Source organism: Lynx rufus, unplaced genomic scaffold (genome assembly GCF_022079265.1).
Source record: "Lynx rufus isolate CCGP_SWC_20201006 ecotype Redwood Valley unplaced genomic scaffold, mLynRuf1.p SCAF_9, whole genome shotgun sequence".
Lineage (NCBI taxonomy): Eukaryota > Metazoa > Chordata > Mammalia > Carnivora > Felidae > Lynx > Lynx rufus.
Window position 1 is genome coordinate 25,694,616 of NW_025814897.1, and position 19,588 is coordinate 25,714,203.

General features: G+C 48.7%; 1 protein-coding gene across 2 annotated transcripts in view; it reads left to right on the forward strand.

The window, feature by feature from the left end:
• Positions 1–19,588, forward strand: part of FLI1 (Fli-1 proto-oncogene, ETS transcription factor) — a 120,627-nt gene that overhangs the window by 52,761 nt on the left and 48,278 nt on the right. For both annotated transcript variants that reach the window (XM_047072287.1, XM_047072286.1), the window contains one exon: positions 12,173–12,384. In XM_047072287.1, the coding sequence (XP_046928243.1) occupies positions 12,173–12,384 (212 nt within the window). Of the gene's footprint in view, positions 1–12,172; positions 12,385–19,588 lie in introns of those variants that run through there.

A 19,588-nucleotide genomic window follows, 5' to 3' on the forward strand; every position in this document is an offset into this window, starting at 1 on the left:
GATGCAGGAATAGTGAAGAGGACAGAAACGTGAGCAGAGGGTGCCCAGAGGGAACAGGATAAAATAAAGCACACAAGCTAGGCAGAGGCAGGTCAGGGCTGCCGAGCCAGCCCAGGAAAGGACCTCCTTAGGCACCACCTCCTTCCATCATCTCCATCCTCAGGGCTTTTGCCACATGTCACTGCAACAATACGGTAACCGTATGCCGTGGGACCACAAGAGGACTAAGCTCCTTGGATAGCATGGTTCATCCAGATGTGAGAGTTGGAAGTATTGCACACTCAGGACTCGATGGGCGTGAGGTCGCCAAGCGTGACTCCTCAAGCGTGAATCAGGGAAAGGAGACAGCCATTAAGAGCTACGAGATGGATTCAGGGGCTCCTCTGTTCCCAGTGTCTCGTGAGGAAATGAAATAAAATGGAGTCCCCTGCGCGACACCTAGCTGCCCATCGCGGTGAAATGGCATTCTCCCTGGCAAGTGCCAGCTGAGGCTGGCAGACATTTCCCAACTGGTGTGCACAGGACTGGACCCTCCGGTTCTTGAGGCTGGTTTTGCGTTCGTCTCCCCCGTCCAGGGTGCTCCCCGGGTATAGCTGGAAGGAAGAGAGCAAAGCCCCACCCCCACCCCCACCCCCGGGTGCATGTTTCCTTGTGGTTTTCCTGTGATTATGAGGGCACCAGTTGCCATGGAAACTGTCGCACGAGGCAATTGTCAGATAAGATCATAGCTTCTAGGAATAGGGCCCTCAAGTGGTTGTTGAGAAGGATCGGTCAGTGGCTTTGTGTTTAAATTTGAACAAGACATCGACACTGGGTGTGGCTGTTTAAAAACCAAAAACTGGACAAGCCTGGGGTCCAGGGCTTAATCGAAACTGCTCATGGCCAAGAGATAGAATGGGAAGTCTAAGTGGTGGTCAAGGTGCTGGCAGGGGCCGGGAGTCTCTTTGTCTCCTACCAGTTCCAGGGATTTTATCCACTAAAAAAGGTTATTGCACACCGACGGGGTGTTCAGAATGGAGCAAGCGACTGGGAATGGAAACAAACAATAAGACTGATTGGGGTTCCTCTCCTCAGGGCACCTCCAGCAGCAGAGCTGGTCTTTGAGAAAAAGGATGGGAAATTTCCCATGACCCCAGAAGTCAAAGAAGCACCCAAGGGCACCTGCCATCTACTTCCTCCTCTCCCTGGCACTTACGAACGTTGTGGAAAGTGTCATTTCCACCCCCTGGTGGACAGCTGTCTGCCCCTTGGGGGAGCCCATCCTTTCAGATCTGAATCGCCTCACTGCCCCCTTCCCTTTGTCACTCAGCGTCTCGTCTGGTCCCCACAGACCAGATTGAGATCCTCTTGGTCCAGCTACCAAGCCAGACCCATAAGGACAAGATTCCAAGGACAATTCTTAGTGCTCCCACTCTCAAGCAGTAAGAAAGGTCAGGAACTTTATCCTGGCTCTGAGGCTATTCTATTAGCCCCTGCACTGAATGAAACGCAGACTTTGTGAGGAAACGTTGCAGCCTCTCCCCACAGAGGATGCTTCTTCCAAGCCCTCAGCTCTCTGTGGTCAGGGCAGTGAGGCCGTTCGCCATCGTCAGAGAGCCTTAAACATTTGATAGAAGACAGTTAAAATTTTCCAGGAACGAAGAGCTTGGGTAGTTTGCCCAAATTCACACAGCCAGTAACGCTCTGCTTTGACCCAACCTGTAACCGGTGCCTTTTATGAGAACACATTTGTAAAACAACACCCTACGGGGTGAGGACAGAGCCAAAGTGGTTTGTTTCCTCCACCCTTTGCCTTTTGACCCCTCCTGAAGCAGACATGCTCCCTGCCCCATCTGGATCTTCAATGGTCCTCACTCGCCAACACCTCTGTAGTCAGAAAACCACCCTCCAGATCCGGGGAAACATTCAGATACATAACCACCTGTATGTCACGGGCACTAGGGCACCAATCCTTCGTCTTGGAGTCATTGACCCTTTAGTGGTCCCCAGACAGAGAAGGGAGTGGAGCCAGTGGTATGGAAATATTCCAGTATTTTTGATGACTGGAACAGCCTCCCCTGTGAAGTCAGACAGAATACTGTCCCAATATAAGTGATGTGCAGCAATAAAAAAAAAAAAAAAAAAAAAGTACGTAGGGAACTACTGGTCTACCAGGAGTCTACCTGGTAGACTGGTCCAGCTGGGTCACCTGCCAGGACTTCCGCCTTCCCTACCCACCTCTCCCCATGGCATCTGGGGTTGACAGCTCTGTCCATCATCCCCGGTTGCACCAGCGAGGGCTTTGTTTACCCCCGTCAGCCCTTCTGAACTGGCAGGAGAACATAGGCTCCATTTCACAGAAGTGAACATTTACTTAGTGAGCCTCAGCTTCCCAGCCCAGTTCGGTTCTGCCCCTGCGGCACCATGGGATCCACTTCAGGGGTCAGGTCAGTCCCTGTTATGGGAGAGGAGCTTGACTCCTGGATGGTCAGATGTAACGAACTCTACATAACAGATCTTCGCTGACCCTTTTGCTGTCACCTTTGTCATTGAGAAAAAGCAGGTTGAAGAGAGGTCAGACCCATTGGAAAGAAACAGAAAGTAAAGCATTCTATAAGACGTTCCTGTCTTGGGGTTCAGACTAACCTTCTATCCCCTTCCTGTTAGTTTCCATATTCAGCACTTTTTTCTTTTCAGCAGTAAAATCATTCTCTGTGGGAGGAGAATTTAACTTTGATGTTTAGAGATGCCCTTTAAATGTGGTTATGGTCAAAACAGTGACTGTAAAAACTCAAAGTCAACAGGCAAAGGTAGATACCCACGGGAGACCTGGAGAAGCATCTAATGGGGATCGTGATTAACACAAGGCCACAGCTCTGGATTCTGTTACATGGCATACCTTTACAGAACACAGAGACCCTCTTCTCTGAACCCATTTAGGCTCATTCCCTTAATTTATTAAACTCCATTAAATAAAGTACTTTCATCTGCAAAGGATTCTAATTCCATTTTCTAGGAACTTGGCTGGCTGCCTCTCCCTGGGTCGCCCGCTGCAGAGCCCCCTCCCCAGCGAGTGAAGATTTAAGTTGGGGGTGGGTGGGTGGATTGAGTGAAGGGGAGCAGGGGGGACAGAGTTCAATGAAATACTTTAGAAATCACCGAAGCACTCTGGGTTTCCATGGCAGGTTTGGCTCTCTGGCACGGCCTAGGATTATAGTTCATGGGCTGGAACTAGTTTAGGGGAAGAGTGTAAGTTCTGCAGTCAGGCCACCGGCTGGGCAATTCACTAGTTGAGGGACGTGAAGCAAGTATGAACCTCTTTAAGCCTCAATTTTCTTTTTAATAGTATCACGATCTTAACAAACATCTTAAAAGGCTAAATGAGGTAATGATTGTAGGAGTTCCTTATAAGCGTCACAATATGAAATAGTGCATGTTCTATTTATTCTTTCTAATTTATGTATTTAATTTTTTTTTTCATGTTTATTTTTGAGAGAGACAGAGACAGAGCCTGGGCAGAGGAGGGGCAGAGAGAGAGGGAGACACAGAATCCGAAGCAGTCTCCGGGCTCTGAGCTGCCAGCACAGAGCCCGATGCGAGGCTCGAACTCAAGAGAACTGTGAGATCATGACCTAGGCCAAAGTCGGATGCTTAACCCAGCTGAGCCACCCAGGCGCCCCTCTTTCTGCTTTAAAAAAGTCACCCTTGTTTGCCTTTTGTTTGTTTGTTGTTTTCTCGTTGCTAGTTAAGGGTAATTCTGATAGGTGGTTATCAGAGGAGTTACGCCCTCAGGCTGAGATTGACCCTCCCTCACTGTGTGAACCTAGAGAGGTTATGCTCTGTGCCTCAGTTACCCCGTTTGTTTAGTCCTGGTTCTGATTCCTGAAGCCAGTGTCAGTAACCGTGGTGAAAAGGATACTTAGACAATCACCTTCTGCCTCCTCTGGATATGGGTTCCCTTGTTGGTGATGAACACGATAGAAAATGTTCCAGTTACTATGGCTACCTAAGAAACTATACCAAAACTTAGTGGCATAAAACAACTATTATGCTCACGAGCAAACCTTCATCCGAAGGCTCATCCCTCCCAAGTCTGGAGGTTGCTGCCGGCTGGTGGCTGGTGGCCTTGTTTCCTCTCGCTGTGGGCCTCTCCATGCTTGTAGTTTCTCGGCTTGGGCTGGTTTGGGCTTCCTTGCAGCATGGTGGCTGGTTTCCAAGGACTAGAGACGCAAGAGAGAACAAGAAGCAGGTGGAAGTCGTAATGCCTTTTATCACCTAGCCTTGGAAGTCCAGCAAGGTCACTTCTGCCACCTTCCGTTTGTTGAAACAGTCATGAAGTCCCATCTGGGATCAAGGGGTGGGGGTGGGGGGAGGGAAGTAGAGCCTGCATTCTGATGGGGAGTGGCAAAGACTGGAAATATCGTTATGGCCCTTTTGGGAAAAGACAACCTGGCAGATATGAACACAGGCAGCTCCCACTCTACACCCTGTGAGAGGGGCTTCTGCTTAATATTTGGTGCCCCCTTCCTCCTTATCCAACTTGTCTTAAAATTTGCCTTCTTCTCTCTTTGTCCGTCTGTGGGACCGACATAATGAACAAGAAGTGGGTACCGGGCCAGTAGGTAGAGAAGAGAGTGAAGCAAAAGGCTTGAAAACGAACTGACAGCCGCTACCCCCTCCTCGTGGTATTTCAGTGTGGCTGTGATGAGGTCCCCGCCCGGAGCTGGATGCTCTCACTGCAGCAGAGCCTGCTGATTTCCGAGAGCCGAGAAGACAGAGGATTTTGCTCTCGTCTGAATTGTGTATGCTCCCTGGCTGGCAAGAGCGGGGGACTTCGTGTCTTTATGCAAAGAATGTAACAAAAAGCCGAAGCTTGTGTGCTCCCTGCAGTGACCCAGAGATCAGCTTTCCGGAGGCCTGGTCTGCGAGTCAAGTGGACCCGCCGAGGAGGGCAGCAGCAGGGACCTTGGCGTGACTGCTTTTGACATCCTTTCACCCTCCTAGAGCAAAGCTCATCAGCCACAGAAACCTGTCCTTTAGGGGTTCAGGACAGGAGAGAGGGAAAATAAGGGGAAAGGAAACAATGTAGAATTCGTGCTTCTTGGGACCCCATGTCTTGGGTCATTCCCTGGGCTAGCATAAAAACTCAGCCTAACTGTAAGGGTGAGCAAGGGAAAGGGTCTCCCTCCACGGTGGCATCAGGGACTTTCCTCCTCTGACTCCATTTGACTCATAACTATGGATGATGGGTGCATTCTTCCTGTGGACGGGAGGGACCACGGCAGAAATTTCTTTCACGTATTCCTGAGTAAAATGGAGATCTGGGGCACCTGGATGGCTCAGTCGGGTAAGTGCCCAACTCTTGGTTTCAGCTCAGGTCATGCTCTCATGGCTGGGGATTTGAGCCCCGAGTCAGGCTCTGCACTGACCGCACAGAGCCTGCTTGGGATCCTCTCTCTCCCTGTCTCTCAGCCCTTCCCCTGCTCAAGCTCTCTCTCAAAATAAATAAACCTAAAAAAAAAAAAAAAAAAAAAAAAGAAGAATGGGGAGATTCTCTGGACCCGTCTTAAACCTTTTTTTTTTTTTTTTTGGATACGCTAAGGGCTTTTCCAACTCTGTTTCAGCAAAGCTTTTTCAGAGATGCAATTGTTTGCTCATCATTGATATCAGCCAGGCCATCATGTGGCAACGCTCTGACCACAGTCCCCTATCACCCAACTGACAGGCACATGGGAAATAACATTTGCCTTAATCTAAGGAAAATAAATTTTGGGAAGATACATCTGCAAGTATTTAAGAAAGAAAGAAAGAAAGAAAGAAAGAAAGAAAGAAAGAAAGAAGAAGATATATATGACAAATTCCAAAGTAAAGGGTTTTTTTGCTGTTGTTGTTTTTAGTGAACTCACAGACCTACTCATGGCATTTTTCTGATGTTTATTGCATATACGACGTATGAATGGCAATACGAGTAGCCACCTACTATTTTGATTATCTCAGCAGTAAATGGCTCTTCTCCTCACTTGTATGGCTATTTTGTTTTAATTTTTTTAATTTTTTTTTTTTGAGATAGAGATACAGAGCATGAGTGAGGGAGGGGCAGAGAGAGAGAGAGAGGGAGACACACAATCTGAAGCAGGCTTCAGGCTCTGAGCTGTCAGCACAGAGCCCAATGTGGGGCTCAAACCCACGAACTGTGAGATCATGACCTGAGCTGAAGGCAGCCACTTAACCGACTGAGCCACCCAGGCACCCCTAATAGCTATTTAACAGAATCTTGTCTGTGTCACCTAGAAGTCTGAAAAAGAAGAGTGGAAACACATTAGCCAAGTAGGCTGTATGTTCAGAAACCCATGGAATTTGCATTTCAAAATGTAACTATTATCTCCGAACCTGCTAATTTTGAGTCTTAGGCAACTTCCATTACTTCTAAGTAACCCACACAGGGGAGAAGGAGGTAGATCTCTGGCTTTATCTGCCCCCCCCCATCACAACTCCAGCACTAGGGTCCCAATGCCATCTCTCAGCATTGGGCTTCTTTTAGATTTGAGTACTTATTATGTCCTAAGAACTTTAGACACTCTATTTGGGAAATTCACTTATATTATCTCGTGTTACCTTCATTCAGAATCAAGCAGGTGAGGTACTGTTATTATCCCCCATTCTACGGATACAGAAATGAAGTTCATAGAGTATAAATAAACTACAGTAGGTGGTGCGCACGTGAGCAGCTGTTCAAGCTCAGATTCGAGGTCATATCTCTCCAACTTTAAAGATTGTGCTCAATAAACTCAAGAGGTACCCTCAAAGTGCTTATAGTCTCTCTGGGAGGTGCCCAGGCAGCAAACCTGAATTCGAATCCCAGATCATACTCACTTGCTGTGTGACCTGAGCAAGTTATTTCACTTCTCTGAATTAGCCATTTTCTCATCTGAAAAAAATAGAGGTAATAATAGCACATCCCTTATAGTATTGCTAAGTATTGCTAAGAGGATTAAATCAGATACTCATATAAACAGTGTTTTGCGCTTAATATGTGTTATGATAATTGACTGCTGTGATCTATCTTCAATAATGAGAATGCAGGAAATATTATAAGTGTTGTGCTAATGGCATCTCACCCAAACTGGGTAAGGAGAGTCCCGTATCAAGACGAGTGCCCCGTTGGCCATATACCTCTGCTGGCTCCCTGGGCCAGCAGGGGATCATGGGAAGGAAGGTTAACACAGCTTGGTCAGCATTTCTATGGGCAAATATGGCCATCCACTTAGCTCTGAACTCAAGCTGCCTTTCCAAGTTGCCCTTGTCTGGGCTTTCCAGCAAATGGATCAAGTAGGGTACTAACGTGGTAGGAGTCAAGGGACTGTGTGCTTCCCTCTGGGTCTGGGACTCAGTGACTGAGGGCCCAGAGCACCGTGATTTACAGGCCTAGTCTTTCTAGCAAAGGAAAGATGCTTTTCAGAATCTAATTACTAAGCCGAGGATTAACCGTAGAACTGAGTACCACAAGGGATTAGGGATCCCATGCTTTCTGTCTTCTTCACGTGGAAGTCAATTTTTATGTCGCATGCTCTAAAGCAACCTGGACGCAACAGTCTTTAGAAGAATAACTTGTCTTCCGTGTCCTGTCCAAAGTCAACAGAAACAGTGAGGTCGTTAAAAACTGAAGGAACTTCGTCACTGAGAATAGCTTGTGAATTTTCGTGCTGAAGTTCTTTCTAAATTCAGTCTATCATCCCCAAATGAAATTCTCATCAACAATTCATCAGTGAAAAGCTCATGAAGACCAACAAGTCCTTCCTGTGAAGAGTTTTAAGTACAAGTAGGAGTTTTATGTATAAACTTTTCAAAGCTTTAGGGGTTGAAGTAAAAGTAAACAGCTTTACAAGACATGCGTAAGATAGCAAGAGAGGCTCATGTGAAAAGCTGTATCTGCCAGCTCCATAGCTCCTCATGTGGTAATAGTGGCACCTTCGTCACTACACCCATATCATTTACCGTGACATGAGTCCCTAACACAAGTCTGTTGGCCACAAGTCAGTTGCCTAGTGCCATGTTCCGTTTTTGCCTTTTCCTCTATGCCTCTCCCCCCTCCCTGTGCCCACTGCCACTAGAGCGCCTCAGAGAAGGTTCCCCACCATACAGTCAGAAGGGGTGTCGTCTTGGGATGCTCCTAAAGCTCCAGCCTTGAATGGCCAAAAGGGTGCTAGTTCCTTTCAGAGATGGTGAGAATGTTCTCCTCCCCAGCTTTCATTTTCCACCAGGATCTCAAATCAGCTTGTTTGGGGTCTAGTCTGCCCAAATCTATTATTCCCACTTAGTGGCCCTCATCTCTGGTCTCCTGCCCTTAGTAGACTTCTTAATTCAGTCCAGCAGGCCAGACAGGGAGCTGTTTTCCCTCATTTACTCCTTTTTCCCAGCCTCCCCCAACCACTAATTCTTTTCTCCATACTGTTCTAAGAATAAAAAAAGCCCTTTGCTTATCAATGACTGGAAATAGAAAACAGAGGGGGAGAGAGAGGAAGAGGGAACGAGACAGAGAGAGAGAGAGAGAGAGCACGTGTGTGGGTGTATGCGCCTACCCACGCAGTATTCTCACTGGGCTTTCATAAGCTCAAACGAGTCACAGGGCATTATCAGGGAACATTTCATGGGTGAGGAAGATCTTGTTTGCCTTAGAAAATGAGAAGCGTCGGATATGTGCGCAGGTGGAAAGGACAAAGAAAGGGTACTCACGGCCCAAGGACCGCTGAAGTGTGTGTGAGTGGGGCCCGCTGAGTGGAGCAGTGGAAACAGTTAGCACTGGGCAGGAGTCGCGGGAGAGGGAAGCCATGAAATGTAAGGGTGGACATCTGGGGCCAAGCTGAGTTGTGGGAAAACAAGCAGATGACAGTAGATTTGCTACGGTCAACACAGAGCGAGCTCTGGGAGGTATCGGAGCAGGGATTGTGGCAGGATGTATTTATGACTTTCAAGGGAGCTCCGTGCACAAAGTGGGCTGAATGAGGGCAGAGCGTACGAGTGTGTGTAGTCATAGTGGAAAGAGCCCGACGAAGACAGGCGTTGGGAAGGCACACGTGCCTGGAGGTAGACAAGTCAGACAGGAGGAGCGACAGATGTTCTGGAGGAGATCAGGGATCTCTCGTCCTGTGATGTTGCCACTTGACTGGAGTTTCCACTGATTGTGAGCTACTTTCCAAAATGAGTTTGGACAGGTTTTGTGCCCTTTACTACACCTACACTTTGTCCTGTAAGTCTGCATTCTCATTTCCTTAAGAAGTCTCTCCACGCTCTGCCACCAGAACCCTCAACTTGTCTTATCTGTTTTCTGTTGCAATCTTTGCTTCGAACCTTGGTTTTGACACCTTGCGTGGCCCCCTTGGACTTGAAACCCTGCTTTCTCTTGCTTCCTGGCCCACCATCTTTGGGGCTAATGATGAGAGGGATCTTTCATGCTTCCCCAGAGCATCACTATCCCCAGTCCTGCCTCCTAGGCCTCGTTCCTTCAATTTCTTCTCCCCTAAACTAGAAGATGGGAGATGAGAATTTCTGTAATTGGAAACTCCCAAGATTTGTGCATGACGGAGCATAAAGCCGCTCTCCACAGTAAAAGACAATACCCTGTGGTACGATTAACACGATTCCTTGAACGTAGTCTCTTTTTCTAGCAGAACTGGTGAGTGTTCTCCACCTTTGTCACCAAAAGCACATTTATGGGTCCTAGGTGGTGGTAACGTCATCTCTGCTCCTAGTCTAGAACCCTAGGAATTTCAGGGACTCATGCTGAACTATCTGGAAGATTACAGTGTCAACCTTTCAACTTAGAACCATAACACTGTGGGCCTGGATGACAACTGAAAACTGGTGTGGGATACAAAGGCAGGTCTGATCCCTAACTGACATGGAGAATGGATATAATAACCATAAGACAGTGGTTCCAGGCAGCACAGCTTTTGTCTGAGCCCGACACAAGGGCACTAGGTGGAAAACGAGCAAGGATCCCAGCGTATTTTAGGTCTGAATCAAGGAACACCCACTTGTTTGGGGGACGGGAGCCTTTCAATATTGTGTAGGTAGGTAGCTCAGCTTTGAAACTTCCATCTCTGTCCGTATCTACACTATCCAAAGCCTTCTGGTGCAGAAGCAGACTTCCTGGAGTGTGTTCCAGTAATTCTTCCCTGATCCCAGCAGGAAACAGCCACAGAAGAGCCTTTTTCTTTGAAATGTGGCTGCCCTGCTGGGGTTGAGAATGGCCCCAGGAGAAACAGCGACTTCAGTGACTTTAGCTGCTGGAGCAGCCTGTAATTTGACAGGTGTAGGGAGGGCTTACGTAAAGGTGGCCTATTGGGGCTGCCGTAACAAAACACCACACATTGGGTGGCTAAAGCAACAGCAATTTGTTTTTTCACAGTTCTGGAGGCTGGAAGTTCAAGATCAGGGTGCTGGCGGGTTCTGAGGGCTCTCTCCTTAGCTTGCGGATGGCTTGCTGCCTCTCCACATGGGGGACTCTGGGCGTCCAACAATTCTGTTCCAAAGACACCAGTCAGACTGGATTGAGCCCATCCCAAACGTCTTATTTTAACGGAATCAGGCCCATTTAGAGGCCCTTGCTCCAAATACAGTCTGGTTCTGAGGTATTGGAGTTAGGGCTCCAACATGTGAATTTAAGGGAATGATTGACCCCATAACAAGTAGTTTGAGAGAATCTTTACTTGAACACCAGTAATCATGAGACCTAACATTTATTGGGGGTCACTATGTGCCAGATACTGTTCTCTTTTTTTAAATGTGTATTTATTTTTTGAGAGACAGAGACAGAGTGTGAGCAGGGGAGGGACAGAGAGAGGGAGACACAGAATCCGAAGCAGGCTCCAGGCTCTGAGCTGTCAGCCCAGAGCCCGACGCGGGGCTCGAACTCATGAACTGTGAGATCATGACCTGAGCCGAAGTCACTTAACCGACTGAGCCTCCCAGGCGCCCTGCCAGAAGCTGTTCTAGATATTTGTCATATATTATTCCATCTCCTCTTCCTAATTATAGATTGTGTAATTGTAGATTATACAGATTGTAAATTAATCCTGCCCTCTAGATTGTGTCCTTCTTTTCTGCAAAGCGGTCCCCTTACTTTGGTGTGATTATGCGATACAGTGATTTTCACACCCCGGTCCGTGATGTGATGTGAGTTGGAATAGTGGGAGAATCTTATGGTGGTGCTTTGGCTGGTAGGCGATCTCTGCAAAGTGCAAGGCTTTCTTTCGCAATTCAGGCATCCACAGGCCAGACTTCCTCCGGGCGATGGGACGGTATGAGCGGGAAGACTGAGGGTCTTGCAGAGGGCCTCTCCTCCACTGCCCCCATCCACAGAGCTGAAATTCTGCCCTCATTCCTGGGCAAACTGAATCATCAGATTAAGACAGGAAGCTATCCTCTCTAGGAGTCAGGCAAGAAAGCATGACAGAGCGCTGTCCCCAAGAGGCAGGCAGCCTCCCAGTTGAATCATGGATGTGTGTAAGATGCACCAGCACACCCTGGGGAACCCCTGCGGAAACTGCTGGTTGTTTCTTACAAGCTAGACACCTGTATGTACCAAGATTTTTCTCACTTAACCCACCTATCGGCTCTGAAAAAGCTATTCTTATTCCTGTTTACAGATAAGGAAACTGAAATTAGATGCAGCCACAGCCCCGGGCCCCACCCTTCCCCTGTGTGACCTTGGGCTGGATAGTTAACCTCTCTGGGTGGGTCTCACTGGCCTCACCTATAAAGTAAATGCTCACTTTCATATCCCCCTCCAGCCTGACAGCTCCACACAGCTGGTCAGAGGCCTCTCTGCTTATGGCTGACAGAGCTCGGCATTCAAGTGCCACTGGAACGTTGCACGTGCACGCTGTGTGACCACCCCTCTTGGCCTCTGGCTCCCCGCCCTCCTTTCTGCAGACACAACAGTGGAAGTGCTCCTATGGCTCCTCCTTCCCCACTCCACTGCCCAAACTCCCTCCTCACCCGGGATAACCTTCAGAGAACCCGTGGAGTTTGCGTAGGAATAAACAGCCCCCCAGAGTGTGAGTCAATCAGCGACCTGGGCAACCGCCTGGGGCAGCCCTGGGCCACCCTGCCAGCTCAGAGGGAGAGGAGGTGAAGCGTAACCCTGGATGAACTGACACTGGGCTTTCGGTCTCCTTCTCTGACCCTCCAGGAGGCTCTGTCGGTGGTGAGCGACGACCAGTCCCTCTTCGACTCTGCCTACGGAGCGGCGGCCCATCTCCCCAAGGCCGACATGACCGCCTCAGGGAGTCCTGACTATGGCCAGCCCCACAAAATCAACCCCCTCCCGCCGCAGCAGGAATGGATTAATCAGCCGGTGAGGGTCAACGTCAAGCGGGAGTATGACCACATGAATGGATCCAGGTAAGCCCACCAGGCCTGTGCAGCTCCAGGGGTAGGTGCGGCCAGCTGCCAGGTGAGGGGCTGGTGGAGGCTTGAGGCACGCTTGCTCCCCAGGTGTCTGAGTCAAGCGGATCTGACCGAAGTGGCTGTTGGTGCTGGGCCAGGGAGCCTGAGTCAGTCCCTAGAAAGCTGAGACAAGAGAAGGCTATAAAACTGAGGGCTGGGAGTAGAGTAGGGCCAGGAAGCCCTACTGGCTTCTAAGCCCACCTGGCCGTCTAAGTCTTAGTACCGCCCTCAACAGCCAGGTCAGAGTCAGACTCACGGCCCTCTGCCGATACTTGTGGAACACCTATTGTGTGTCAGGCCCAGGTAGAGCCCCTCTTGGGGAAGCCCTTGTGAGAACCTACCCTCCCTGACCTGTTGAAGAAACTTGACCCCTCTGGGTGGGTCTTACTAGAGCGAAGGTGACCAAACCATCCTTATGGGAAAAGTCCAGAAGTGACAACAGAGGTGAGCCCATCGATGGTCTCACTGAGCAAGGGAGGAAACATCACACTTGGAAAGTATAGTTGAACCTGGTGGTGCCCAGGGCAGTAAGACTGTTCTTGTGGAAATGCAGGGAAGAGAGCCCAAGGAGAGAAGAATCAGAGGGTCAAGGAAGGGCATGCCGGGAGGACAGGTAGCCCAGACTTCATTCCCACCTCTGCCCTTGGACAAGCTATCTAGCTGTCTGATCACCAGCTGCCTCCTTCCTAGAACAGGACTAGAGGATCTGCTTCTTCATAGGCTTGTCCCGATGGTTAAGTCTGATGCTGTGGAGGAAGGACCCAAGACAGTGCTTGGGACTCAGAAAGTGCTCCACAGTGATAGCGATCCTCATGAGCAAAAAAGAGAGAAAATATTAGTCTCATTCATGAACTATCGGGCAAGTCAATGGGCCTATAGCACAAGGGGATAAAAATGAAAATTAATGAAGGGCCCTGAATGGCAGGCTAAGAAAATATGGAATTTATTCTGTATGCAGACACTGACTTTAAGCGTAGACTTGACATTTGACGTCTTCAGAGCGTCATTTACAGCACTGAGGGTCTTTGTATACAGCGGTGGGGAAGGGAGCCTCAGAAAGATAAGAAGGTAGTGAAATATCTCAGGTAAGAGATTACCAAGTTCTGAATTTGAGCGACTTTAATAATTAGGGAAATAAAAAGAAGTACATGCATGAAGGACACGCCAAAGGGATAATTAGCAGGGTTCAGATGGACAAACATTGAAGTCTCTGGGGGTTGGAGGGTATATGAGAGGAAAGAACAAAAAATGACTGGAGCCTGGATGATTTTAGGAAGGATGGTGATGTTATCCAGGGGACATAGGAAAGGAAATGCTTTGAGAAGAGATGTCAGTGTTCCCTCTGAGATTCCTGGGAGCAATCAGTAGAACATCCAGCTAAAAAATGTCTACTAGGCCTTGGAAACTAAAGCTCAGATAATATCTGGGGGCTGGAATGTAGGTTTGGGCATCATCTCTAGAGAGTTTTCGCTAGAAGCGGATGAGGTCGGTAAGGAAACAAGTCCACAGAAGGAGAGAGAAGGGGGCGAGTGTGCAACTGGGGAGGAGACCTCCCCCAGACAATCCCTGGTCTCCGACTCGCCTGTGGGAACCCCCAGCCCTTCCACATTCCAATCCCAGTAACCAGAACCAGTCACCGGAATCACAGCCGCCTTCCCAGAGTCTAGCCTTCTAGGAAGGCCCGGAGGTTCTGAGCCAGGAGCCCCTCACATGAGCATCTCTGCACACAGATAATAAGGATAGTGAGCCCCTCATAGTGGAAGGAGGGTATCGTTTGTTAAATATTTTTCCATATTATCTTATGGTTTGCTTCCCACCATGATCCCGTGAGGTAGATGTCGCCATTACATTTTGACATTTGAAGGCAAATTGGGCTTTGGGGGCGGGGAGAGGTAGACGCCTTGTCTGAGGACTTAGAGGAGGCAAATCTGGCACCAGAGCTGGGCTTTTCTGATTCGTGGCCTGTGGGCCACCTCTCTGCTCCCTCCCTCCCTGTACATTGTGCCTTTGGGCTCCTGGTCCAATTTCTGCCGGCACTCAGCCTGGCAGCAAGGAAGGCGATTCAGCAATACCTCCCAAACTGGCCCAACCACAGGACCTTCCTGATGCTTATTGAAAATCCAGATTCCACCCTTGGAGAGTCTTTGGTCTGTTGTAGCCTGAATCCCAACCACTGCTCACCTCTGTTGCTCCACCCCAACCCAGACAGGCAGCACCTGTCCTTCTAGGCTGCCTCAGTTGCCCCCTGTTGTCTTCCCTTCTGCTTGCTTTCCTAAAGTCTGTTCTTCAGACTCACCCTTTCAGAATATTTATTTCTTTTAATGTTTATTCATTTTTGAGAGAGAGAGAAGAGGGGGAGACAGAGGACCTGAAGCAGGCTCTCTGCCGTCGAACCCACGAACATGAGATCATGACCTGGGCAGATGTCGGTCACTTAACCAACTGAGCCATCCAGACACCCCATCCTTTCAGAATACTTAACTCTCTTGCTCAAAATCCTTTACTGCCTTGTGACAAAACCCAAAGTCTTCTACCTGGCCCCCATTTCTATGAAACTCATTTTCTCCTTCCTGTCTCCCTCCTTCCTTCCGCACCAGCCACACAAGACTCTGGACCCCAAGCACTCTCCTGCCCCAGAGTCTCATGCCTGTATTCCTTCTTTCTGGAGCATTCCTACTCCATCAAGTCATAGGACTCTCTCTCCCACTTGTTTCAGGTCTCTGTGCCTGAATGTCACCTTTCAGCAGACCTCCCTCACCACCTGCTCTAAGACAGCACCCGTCACTCTTTGCCTTGCTTTGATTCTTCTTAGCTCTTCCTGGCTCGTATCACATCCCTCACTAAAATGCAGGCAGGGCCTCGTTTTGTTTACTGAGCAATGCCTATCACCTGATCCGTGCTCCAGAAAGAGTTGTTAAATGAATGAGTGAGTGAATGCGTGGCTGACGAGACTCAACGGTGAAGATACTTCTTCAAAGCCATATGGGTCATGGTGTACAAGCCAGGACAGAAACCAAGGTCTGCCCACTTTGCCTCGGCTAGAGCCTGCATCTGTGCTCAGGGGGAGGCCACACTGTCGAGCTGACCTCTCACTCCCCCGCAGGGCACTCCGACCTATTAAACTGGGGCAAGGAAATCGAGTTTCAGGACCCGCTTGCCAGCCATCCCTGGCTGCAGTCACACCAGAAGCCAGCTGGAGGAGAGCTGTGTGAACACCTCTAAAGAACAGACGTGGTATTTACGTGGCTCTGGTCGCACAAAGCAGCCCCTGCTTTTGATTTGCCCGTCCTGACCCCGACCGTCCGCAGGTGATAGAGTAGGTTCAGAAAGATGGATGGAGTCTCACTCACCCTGGGGGAACAAAGAAGATACCGTGGGCTCTCGGAGCCACGCAGGCTAGGGACGGCCATTGCCAGCACCTCGTAAATATTCTCCAGGAGCCCACATGTAAGCTGGCCTGGTGGGCAGCAGGGAGCAGGGGTTTTCAGAAAAACGTCTTTGCTGAGGATAGATTCTACTATTTGATCATGCAAAGAAGAAATGACACGATGAGATAGATGCCAGGCGATTTAAATCTCTCATCCTCAACCCTGTGTGTTGACCCCATTTGGGGTCTCTTGGCTCATGGACCAGATTTGTGGCGTCCAAGGCAGTAGCCACTAGCCGCATGCTGCTTCTGAGCCCTTGAAGTGTGGCTAATCCAAAACTGACATGTGCTCTAGATCTAAAATGCACACCAGACTTCACAGACTTAGTGGGGGGCGGGGGCAGATAAAGTAAAATAGCTCATTAATTATTTTTTATACTGATGATGTTGAAATGATAATCTTTTGGTTGTAGTGAGTTCATATACTAATATATTTTCACATATTTTTAAGTTCATTTCACCTGGTTTTTTTTATTTTAAAAATGCGACTACTGGAAAATGGAAAATTATGTATGTGGCTCACACTCTACTTCAACTGGACAGCGCTGAGCTAGAATGCTTTGGACCATCCCACAATTCCCTCCATAGTCTCTGATAACTTGGGTTTTCCAAGTCACTTCGTGCTTATTGGAATACCCACAGGTATTTGTGTCTCTGGAGGAGGTGTTCTCTGTGCCTAAAGCTACAATGCCCTTCTTGCTTTTCATCCCAGCATTAAGTCATTTGGCTCGGAATCAAGTGGAGAGATTGAGGTCTGGGTTGCTCAGACAAAGCCTAGTTTGCCCGTGTTGTGGGAGGTTGGCTCTCTTTCTCCACATCTTCCTGTTGTGGCTGAATCTGCTAGAGTGAGTTGTTCTTGAAACAGCATGGCCCATATAGGTTCTGGGTAGGCTTCAGCAACTTGACCCCAAGCTGTGGTCTGCAAATAACTGTCGGCCGCATCCTGCTTCACCCAGAGGGATTGGGGAAAACAGCCCGTGAAGGAGAGAATAGTATTTTATGGAGGAGAAATGCAAGGACCTGCTTGGCTCATGTGCCTGGAACACAGAATCTGAGTCGGTGTTAGTCTACCCTGACATCCCCTATGGGACTGGCCAGCAGGATCTGGACGCCCTTAGGGGACACGTACAGACTTCACATTCCACCTACAGGAAGATCGGCCTCACACTCCCTGTAACTTCTGCCTCTGTGACTGCAAAACACCTTCCTAAGGTGCTTCCTTAAGTTCTGAACCCTGTAGCATGGAGCATGTCACACATAACCTGGGTGGGAAGCTGTCCTCGGGGTTCCGGAGAAGCTGTGAGCACCTATCCTGTATGGAGATGAAACTAGCTATGGGGTTAGGGTGATGGCTATATTATGGATGATTTTTTTTCCTCTTCTTGAAGTTTGCTTTTAACCCACTGCGTATGTCTTTTTAAAAACAAGTCAGGGGCGCCTGGGTGGCTCAGTCGGTTAAGCGGCCGACTTCGGCTCAGGTCACGATCTCGCCGTCCGTGAGTTCGAGCCCCGCGTCAGGCTCTGTGCTGCCAGCTCAGAGCCTGGAGCCTGTTTCAGATTCTGTGTCTCCCTCTCTCTCTGCTCCTCCCCTGTTCATGCTCTGTCTCTCTCTGTCTCAAAAATAAATAAACGTTAAAAAAAAAAAATTAAAAAAAAAAAAAAACAAGTCATAGGCACACGCCTGTGCGCGGATCCTACAGAAATCCTAAAGACAACGCAGATTTGCTTAATTGTTGCACAGCATTAACATCACGTGGGAGACACACGTGATAGGTCCTAACGCAACTGTGTGGTTTGGGTGGCCTTTGAGACTTCGCAGGAACTGTGTGAATACGGAGGATCCACGGACAGCCAGCCTGGGCCACAGACGTGTGGATCCACGGGGTGTACTCTGAGTTGCTCTGGGTTGAATGGGAAGGTAGAGAAGATGTCTGTGTTTTGTTTTGTTTTGCTGTATATAGATATATTTTTTAAAATTATTTATTTATTTTAAAAAGTTTGAATCCAAGTGAGTTAACATCTGGTGTAATAATGGTTTCAGGAAAAGAATTTAGTGATTCCTCACTCACATATAACACCCAGTGCTCATCCCAACAAGTGTCCTTCTCAATGCCCCTCGCCCTTTCAGTCCTTCCCGTCACCCAACACCCTTCCAGCAACCCTCAGTTTGTTCCGTGTATTTAAGAGCCTCTTATGGCTTGTCTCCCTCTCTGTTTTTATATTATTTTTGCTTCCCTTCCCATATGTTCATCTGTTTTGTATCTTAAATTCCACATATGAGTAAAGCCATGTGATATTTGTCTTTCTCTGACTGACTTATTTCACTTAGCATGATACACTCTAGCTCCATCCACGTTGTTGCAAATGGCAAGATTTCATTCTTTTTGATCGCCGAGTAATATTCCGCTGTAGATATAGATAGATAGATAGATAGATAGATAGATAGATAGATACCACATCTTCTTTGTCCATTTATCAGTGTATGGACATTTGGGCTCTTTCCACACTTTGGCTATTGTCGATAGTGCTGCTATAAACATGGGGGTGCATGTGCCCCTTTGAAATAGCGCACCTGTATCCCTTGGATAAATAGCTAGCAGTGCAGTTGTTGGGTCGTAGGGTAGCTCTATTTTCAATTTTTTGAGGAACCTCCATGCAGTTTCCAGAGTGGTTGCACCAACTTGCATTCCCACCAGCAGTGCCAGAGAGTTCCTCGTTCTCCGCATCCTCACCAGCATCTGTTGGTGCCTGAGTTGTTCATTTTAGCCACTCCGACAGGTGTGAGGTAGTATCTCGTTGTGGTTTTGATTTGTGTTTCCCTGATGATGGGTGATGTGGAGCATCTTTTCATGTGTCTGTTAGCCACGTGGATGTCTTCTTTGGAAAGTTGTCTATTCATGTCTTTTGCCCATTTCTTCACTGGATTGTTTGTTTTTTGGGTGTTGAGTTTGATAAGTTGTTTACAGATTTTGGATACTAACCCTTTATCCGTTATGTCACTTGCAAACATAGAAGACATCTGCCATAGTCTAAAGGGGTCGTCTTCAGGAGAAGTCTCTGAAATCTTCTTTTACCCAAACACCCAAGATTTCTCACCTTGTTTTAAATTGCTTAACACCTGCAAGGCACTTTGGGAAACCGCTGGCGGTATTTTTAAAGCAGTGTTCACTGAACCCACAAAAATAGAACGGGAAGAGTCAAGAGCTTATGTCCCAAGGGGAAAAGAGAGAACAAGGCTGCAGGGTCCATGTCACCTTTGCTGCGGCCTCCCCTGCCATGGCTTTCTGCCATCCTGAGAGGGAGATGCTCTGAGTTACGCTCTTTGAGCCAGCACCTCCTCCTGCTCTGTAGTGGCCACCCCAGGCCCCCTCGTCACCTGTCCTAGTGTTATCAGCTGCCTGCGGGCCCCAGCCTCACGTCAGCTGTAAGTGCAGGTCTCAATACAAATTAGCAGCCGTGCAGGCAAGCTGAGTGGCCAAATCTCTTCCCCTCCATCCGTGCGCCCCTCCCCCTCCCTCTTGTTTTCACCGGGCCTCTTCACAGGCGCCAGCTGCCTCACCGAGAGCAGCCTGTAGGCTGGGCTTCGCCAGTACCCACCCTTGGCAGTAGCTGTCAAGCCCGATGGCCGCATATAAGGCGTGTGCTGTCTGGTGGAGACTCAGCGCCCAAGAGCTTGAGAATGGAGGGCAGCGTGGCAGGCCGGAGGTTAAAGGCATGGCTCTCCTTCCTTTT